This window comes from Protomyctophum bolini (assembly GCF_963924005.1).
Source record: "Protomyctophum bolini genome assembly, chromosome: 2".
NCBI lineage: Eukaryota > Metazoa > Chordata > Actinopteri > Myctophiformes > Myctophidae > Protomyctophum > Protomyctophum bolini.
The window spans coordinates 14,498,306-14,506,802 of NC_137863.1; the positions used below are offsets into that span (position 1 = coordinate 14,498,306).

The 8,497-nt window shown below is 39.7% G+C and overlaps 1 protein-coding gene across 3 annotated transcripts in view; it reads left to right on the forward strand.

Moving 5' to 3' along the window:
* tead3b (TEA domain family member 3 b) overlaps positions 1-7,869 on the forward strand; it is a 36,067-nt gene extending 28,198 nt beyond the window's left edge. For 2 of the 3 annotated variants that reach the window (XM_080785065.1, XM_080785066.1), the window contains exons 6-15: positions 808-819; positions 2,168-2,293; positions 2,439-2,482; positions 2,713-2,766; positions 3,314-3,378; positions 3,647-3,783; positions 4,202-4,375; positions 4,894-5,037; positions 5,130-5,282; positions 5,377-7,869. In XM_080785065.1, coding sequence (XP_080641191.1) covers positions 808-819; positions 2,168-2,293; positions 2,439-2,482; positions 2,713-2,766; positions 3,314-3,378; positions 3,647-3,783; positions 4,202-4,375; positions 4,894-5,037; positions 5,130-5,282; positions 5,377-5,490 — 1,023 coding nt within the window. In that variant the 3' untranslated portion in view covers positions 5,491-7,869. The remainder of the gene's footprint in view (positions 1-807; positions 820-2,167; positions 2,294-2,438; positions 2,483-2,712; positions 2,767-3,313; positions 3,379-3,646; positions 3,784-4,201; positions 4,376-4,893; positions 5,038-5,129; positions 5,283-5,376) is intronic. The other variant, XM_080785067.1, reaches the window with a different exon arrangement.
* Positions 7,870-8,497: the final 628 nt, after the last annotated feature.

The window sequence follows — 8,497 nt, forward strand, 5'->3', positions numbered from 1 at the left end:
TCTTGCAAGTTGATTCATATAGTTGCATAATGACAGTCACTCTATCCCCACATGTTTTTTAAACATTGTTTGCCAAACAAAAAACATGCAGGATATTATTATTATATTTGTGTCCATATTCTATATAGTGTTGAATACTAAACCCTAACGTATTTTGGTTCAAGTATATTTGGTTAATGTTATTCAATGTGGGTTTATTTTATGTCATATTTTTGGTATTTTAGGCTACTATAATATTTTGGGATATCATAATCTATTAGTAAATGTATGATAAGAGCTTGAACAAAAGCTTGTCTCGGATACCTGATAGCAATGGAATCAATGGAAAAAAGAATGCAATATCATCCTGTGATATGTTCCCCAACTATATGCTAATAATAAGATATATTTCATCATATTATGATAGAGGTGTTAATGAAAGATCCATGGATGTTTCTCAATAGACCTCTAAAAGAGCATTTACAATTATGAACAAACTTGAATGTTATGTTTCAGCTGATTCAAGAATATCTAGTACAATTGAAATTGATATTTCGTTTTTAGCAGTTATTGCACTGCTAAGTATTAATCTAAATATTTAGTTATGGCCAAAGTAATAATATCATATTGAGTTTCCTGCCAATTTTGCAGTAAAAATGTTTTCAAACACTACCTTTCTATAAAAAGTAGAAAAGAATGTGCATTTAATTATTATAAATAATTATTACATTTTAGAATTGTTTTTATTTTAGTCTTTTTTTTGTAGTTTATCTGAATATACCGTATGGAATGACTCGGTACTAATGGTTTCTCTCTCTTCTGATCTAGGCCATGAATTTGGTAAGTGAATTTGACTTGTGCCTTATGCTTTCACGCTCCCATTTGCTTGACAGTGCTACTGCATTGTCCGCTGCTATTGCCCTCTGCTGGCATGGCATCCCCCCCCCCCCCTGTCCTATCCCATAATAAAACAATGCTAAAGAAATACCCACACAATGAACTAGGATGCAATAGTGAATCTTACCTGATATAGTATAAATTCTGCTGAAATATAGCTTGCTTTCGCAGGGTGTTACTCTCTGATTCGTGGCCGGGGTCTCTCTTTCTGAGGCAGCTTTTTGTTTACTGTGCAGTGTGCAGGCAACTTTGAATTATACCTACTGTAACTATCTTAATAATGTTTTATGAGGACCTGTGTTTGTGGCCTGAGAGACAAGATAAAGGTACATCAAAAAGCTTGATTGGCACCAAGTATTCCCTTTTGGTTATCCGCTAAAATAATGGGTTGTCTGCTGTTTGAATCTGTGACTACGATCCTCTTATTTTAGCATCATCACTGAGGGAGCCCATTTTCTTTAAAGTTTAGCGTATTCTGTGAAAGCAAATGACCCTGGTATACTGTAAATATGTTTGTTGCATTTGTGGTGTACTACATCCAGATGTTCACCATTATTTTTAATTTGACTTGTTTCTGGATTAGCTTTTTGTGATTTTGACATGCTAGTCTTTGGGTTGTGTACTTGATTGTAGCAAGATGAATGGGGAACACACTGTTCTTTCTGCGTTCCAAACCAATGCACCTTGTTCTCCTATTCTCTTATGATTGTACTGATATCCCTGACCTTTAATTTGTCTCAAGACCCACGCACAAAGAATTGTGTGGTATAGCGCTGCTGCTTATTTGTCTGCGCTTCCCACTGTTTAACTGTGCTATTTCAAGTTGTTTGTCTGCTTTGAAAATTAAATTTAGAGAGCATGATCACCACAACAATATCACCACATAATTGCTTGATAATTATCCAGATTATTGATAATTGTCGTTATTGACTATACCAGGGATCTGTTCGGGTTTTAATAAATTACATGTGATCATTCTTATGAAATCACAATGTCTGTTGCACATCATTTATTTTAATTACATTTTGTCTTTTATTATGAAAACACAAACTGAAATTGAATATGATTGTGTGGATTAGCATGCTAACTTTAAACTGAGCACTGCTTTGATCTAAATGGGTTGAAAAATAGACCCATCATTTTGTGAAAGACCATGAATGACCTGACAGTTATTATCGGTCCAAAATTGCACCCAGGTGTTTGTGATAACTCAGTGTTATGGTGGTATGCTAGGTTATGGTGACATCTTGTGGTGGAGTGTCTCCCTCACCTCTCTGTCCCCTTCCTACAGGATCAGGCCTCTAAAGACAAGGCCCTGCAGAACATGGCTGCACTGTCTTCTGCACAGATTGTCTCGCCGAGCCTGATCAAGAGCCAACTCCCACCGCTGCCGCAACCCTACCCTCCACCAGCCAGGGTGAATCTTTTTTTACAAAACATCTGACACATTGATCCTGTTTGTACACAAATGTACCAGTAATTGCAATATTTCCATGCTTTATTAGCAAAGATTCAGCCATGTTATGAATACTACTGACATACTTGAAACTCGTGCTTTCCAGTTTTGGCCTGGCCCAATCCCAGGACAGCCTGGACCTTCTCAGGAGTGAGTAGTCCACCCTCCCTATTATATAGCCATTTATGGCCTGTTTGTGGTGATACAATGTGTGTTTGATGTCAGTTAAGAGTGAGATTGTTCCTGGATTTGAGTGAGTGAGGAGTGAGTGAGTGGGTTCAACTGGGTTGACTGACATTGGTGAGATTTGTGTGTGTGGTGCGGACGAGAGTGACGCATAGGGCTGGCATGTTTTAACGGATCACATTTTTGCACATCAGGCTGGTTCTAGAGCTCAACCCGGGAAGGACTGGGCTTGGCCGCACCAGCTATGCGTAAGTTATCCTCTAGCCCTCAAGCTGTTAGCACAAGGCAGCACTAACTCTGCTTCACACCGATTGTACCGTATGTTTCCTGCACTAACGTGGACTACCACCAGGTCACAAACCTGCTTCTGTTTTGTTTGAGGGCAATATATCCTCCTTGACATTTATCAATCTCATAATCCCTCCCTGACATTTGGAAATGGTATTGAATGTAGTGAAAATGCATATCCCAAGTGCATAAATAACGGCACAAACAGCATTTGGTGTCAAAGTGGCTCATATTGCAGGCATAAATACAATAATTGGACCTGCTGAACGTGCATCATGTTGCCGCTTTACATTATAAAAATCAAGAAGCAGAGGCGGACTTATGCCTAGCTGGTGCAGCTAGGCATAAGAGACTAACAATACAAATATGAATCAAAGCAGATGGCTAAACAATACACATACGTGGCTGAACAGGTTTTGCACTGTTGAATTGTCATTGCAGCTGTTTCTGTTTCTGTTTCTGTAACAGTGTACCTCTGTCCCCACTGACAAACTCATTCTTTTGCAGTATCAAACCGTTTGCACAGTCCCCATACCCAAACCTACCAGGCCCATTACCCCCACCCTTATCAAGTGAGTACCAACATCACTGAACATCACTGAAAGCTACTGGGGGGAACAAAGAAAGTAATGAATAATGATGACTTATCCAGACTGACCGACTGACACTGACTGACTGACTGACTGACTGACCGTGTGTGTGTGTGTGTGTGTGTGTGTGTGTGTGTGTGTGTGTGTGTGTGTGTGTGTGTGTGTGTGTGTGTGTGTGTGTGTGTGTGTGTGTGTGTGTGTGTGTGTGTGTGTGTGTGTGTGTGTGTGTGTGTGTGCGCGCTTTAACCAGATTATGAGCCCTTGGCACCCCCTCCACCCCCGGCCGCTACAGCAGTACCTGTGTGGCAGGATCGCACAATTGCTTCTTCTAAGCTGAGAATGTTGGAGTACTCTGCCTTCATGGAGGTCCAAAGAGACCCAGATAACGTAAGTTAAACAACCAAAAAGATATCATTGTATAAGGTGTGAGTTAAAGAATAACAAGAGGACTTGAAGATTGGAATAATCTTGCCAGTGAGTGATAATTGTACAGATAAGAGGAGGTACGTGGGTGCAAGGCCCTTTATCTGCTGTTATCTAACAGTGATGCTTTTTGCCATCGGACAGACCTGGTTATTCAGTAACATTTTACATTACATTTGTATTTCTATATGTTTTCATAGAAAATGTTCAAGCAGCAACTCTCAAAGTATCACACTGAACTGTTGTTGTCTGATTAGGACTGGAAAAGGAAGGGCATAGACACTTAGCTATAGGGAATAGCCAGGATGAGAAAATGAGTGACAGCCATATTTATACTTTCTTCTCCTCTATTTCCCATTCCTCTTTTTTCCTCTCATTGCAGTACAGCAAACATCTGTTTGTCCACATTGGGCAAACAAACCCCTCCTACAGTGACCCACTCCTGGAGGCTGTGGACATTCGACAGATCTATGATAAGTTCCCTGAGAAGAAGGGTGGGCTCAAAGAGCTATATGAGAAAGGTCCTCAGAATGCCTTCTTCTTAGTCAAATTCTGGGTGAGTATTCCTAAAATACAGATACGTTGATGATCAGAGATCTCTGCCTACCGATACATCTGGTGACTAAATTCCTTGTAGGGCCTAGAACTAACCATTAGAACAGCATTGCAGAACCAATGCAAAGTCTTTAAGATGGTCCTTCAAATTGGAACCGTATCAAGATTGTGTGGTCACTGGGCATAGGTTTGTTAGCAGAGATTTTGCCTGTTCAACCCCAGCACGGAATTTAGATTTCCCCAGATGATCGGTATTAGGCGGAGCTGTCTGATTGTCTGGCCACGTAAGACTACCGATTCCCTAGCTCCACCTGCTTAGATCATCTTTTATGTTACATTGGTGGATTATATTAGTCCTGAACTCAGTCTGGGCACATATATGCAATGGTGAGCCATAAAACCAGACCTAGTCCTACAAAACCAATCCTATTGCCGTGTTATAACAATGAATGAGCCTATTATGTAATTTCGTGCGATGTCCTGTCTGAAATGTGTGATCAAATGTTTATCCTTGACCAGGCTGACCTGAATAGCAGTGGGATGCAGGACGGCCCTGGTTCTTTTTATGGTGTCAGCAGCCAATACAGCAGTGCTGAGAACATGACTATCACTGTTTCAACCAAAGTCTGCTCATTTGGCAAGCAGGTAGTCGAAAAAGTTGAGGTAAGACTATTGATGATTGTTTCTTTATTCTCTTCTCAGTGCAAGTTGTTATAACCTGAAACACCTCACAGACACTCTTTTACACGTTTCAGACCGAATATGCTCGGATGGAAGGAGGAAAGTGTGTGTACAGGATCCACCGCTCTCCTATGTGCGAGTACATGATCAACTTCATCCACAAGCTCAAGCACTTGCCTGAAAAGTACATGATGAATAGTGTTCTTGAAAACTTCACTATTCTCCAGGTAACTGGTTTAGGCTATAACAATAGTAGGGCTTGGTACTTGTTTGAATGCAATGTCACAACATTTGACAAAATTGTTTGTGTTTATCTTCCAGGTGGTGACAAACCGTGACACCCAGGAGACCTTGTTATGTATAGCTTTTGTGTTTGAGGTTTCCACCAGTGAACATGGAGCCCAGTATCATGTCTATAGACTTGTTAAAGACTAAGCCCTTCAGGGACATTTGGGAAAAGCCTGACAAAGCGTGACACAATCTCTCTTCAGACTGCTCAACTATCCAGGAAAGAACATTGAAACAATGTTAGACCACACTAACATGGACACATTTTAAACATGGATACATTTTAAATCTTCTACATCAGAAAAAAAAGGATGAACTGACAAGGAAAGAAAATTGAAGAAGTCATGATTTTGCCAACAGCCAACTTGCCATGCATATACACTTTAGATGAAGCGGGCCAGTTTTGCAAAGGACAATAGATGCATTTTGAGATGTGTTCAGTGAGGGAATGAGAAGGTGTCCAGGGTTGTGAAGATATTATACCATTCTCTCATATCGCTATGAGTGATATGATTAAATTATGATTCATGCTTTGGCAACACAATGAATTGGTCAACAAAAATAACATGTTCAACTGAAAAAAATAAATTAAAAAAATATGTTGACTTGTTGCAGAAGCAGAAAATCAGGTTTAACCACTTTCAACCTCGCATCCCTATTTTGGGCATGTTATATGTGAAATTGTGAATGATTTCAACAATAGCAAAAATAGATAATCTACAAGCTCACAACACATCTCGTTGCAGTGTGATGCAGTGCGAGGGTGCAGATAGGCTGTTTTTGCTCTTTTTGAAATACGGCTTCAGTGGTTAAGTGCATATTAGAATGGGAGGATACAGACACAAGGACCATGGAAGAGGAGACCCAGAGACAAGTGGAGTTGTTACAGTTTGGTACGTCAAGATAGCAAGTGCCTTTTTTTCTCCAAAGATTTGCATTGCCTGCCACTTTGGATTGTCTTATTACTACCTCTTGTTTTTAGATGAACAGAAAGAAGTTGGACATATATTTGTTTTGTCAATGAATTGGAACCGGAATATGACTATGCATTTTCTCTCAGATTTAGATGTTTGAGGTGTATTTTTTATTCTTTATCTGGGCACACAGCGGGATGAGATAATTGCTTGTTTTTCATGTAGCCTAATGTACAAAAAAAAGGCCTCAAGTTTTACATTGCAAGCATACAGAAAGAAGATTGATTGTGTTACCATATCATGCATCATGTCTCTGCTCCATCATGTGTTTTCACATTGATTATCAGGTCTTACAATAATTTATCTATAACTGATTTATGACACTTGGGATGCCTGTTGCCAAGCCTAATGTATAGCCAGCCAGGGCTGTCCTATTCTTACAGTACAGACTGAGTACATCAGTACACCCTGTTGTATTTCCTCTGTTAGAAGACGTGTGCATTGGTGCACTTAAAATATCAAGAAGAGGTGAGGCAACAACAGTTCTTACTTTCTGCCTTGAGATATGTAGCCTAATTGAAATGATTTGTTTCAGTACTGTGAGTTGGTGGATGCTACAGGAATATGTGTTACATAGGAGTATTTGGGGGACTTATGTTTATATTTGTAATTAATGTTACAGCACAGAGACCATATATGCTCGGTTAAATGTTGAAAGGTGATCAGTATTTTTAGTTTAATTTATTTTTTTAAGTTCAAGTGTAGGTTAGGAAGTCAAATAAATTGACTTCATTAGTCTGTGTTCTAGAGTAAGAGTACTCAATCAGCTTACGTAAATATATTCAAATTTGTACACTGCCTTGTAAGACAATATGAGGCCCATGAAATTATTTTGAACATTACAAAACAATTTGCCTTGAAAGAGCTATCTGTGCTCTGTGCTGTGGAGTGTGACAATTGATTGTTATTTATAGGGTTTTAAAAAGAATGGCGGGAGGGTTGGGTGGGTTATTGGTGACTTATTGATTCACCATTGCAACGGAAATGAAAGTATTGGACTTTATACTAAAGACAAGATAACAGTCATCCCATGGATCTCACGAGACTGCTCTGTTATTCACTGGACAAAGTTTTGTCACAAAACTTCATACATCATCAGACATTGTACGGTGATTAATTGCACCGAGCTTTGAATGTCAAATTTCGGAAGCTAGATACAATAACACTCCTTTATCAGTTTAACATTTTGCCTTTTATACAGACTTTTTTTATCATTATTAATGTGCTTTGTTTGGATTCTGTTCCTTTTTTGGACTTTCAGTGTATGCCATATGCTTCACTGAAAATGTGTGATTGCGTTGATATTGATTATGAGATATCTAATGTATCATTATTCAGAATGGTGTGGGCAAGTTTTTTTTTTTTTTTTGTTAAAAGGTGGTTTACTATTGCCTTGGTTACTGTTGTGCATTGCAATTTTATATTTTCTGTTATCTTCAAAATAGGGATTGTAATATGTAATCAAACAAATGTATCTAACAATAAAAGACGCATTGTGCCTTTGGGGCCATTCCCCACCCCCCAGAAAATATATTAAACGTGTTTCTAAATTTGTTTTGTCCTTTGTTATTTATTTTCACATAAAAAGCAGCAATACAATCTGGCGAAGGTCAGAAGGTGAAGACCAGCTTGCTGCTGCACAGATATCCTGAATATCCCTTTAAAAGGGGCCCAGGAGGATAGTACCGTAGATATCTCTCTAGTAGGCCTCTAATGTGCACACAGCCCCTCTGTCAGCTGGCAGCCCCCTGCTAGAGTATGGTTGTATGGCCTCCACTATCCAATAGGAAAGCCTTTGTTTTATGAGTTTCCCAGCATACTGCTTGGCCCATATGAGACAAATTACTATAGTCAGACTTCAGTCTTAGACCTTTGTCACCTTTCAATATACGTACAGTACTCACGCCCTGGCAAAGCGAATGCTGTGAGCCAAGAGGAGGGTGAAACGTAGAGGGTTCTTGGGTACACAAGCCGGGTTTAGGCTTTTGTACCCAAGACATTAGACATTGTGGACAGAGTGCTCACGTCCATCCTGTCATGAACCAGACCCATAGAACCAAGTGCTCCGAATGGGGATGATATATCTCGCCTCGCCCGAGACACCAGACCGTCCCTGCATAACAGTAGCCTCGGAGGGGCCACGTCTGACCGTATAGAGGCATCATCTCCTCCAGCAATGA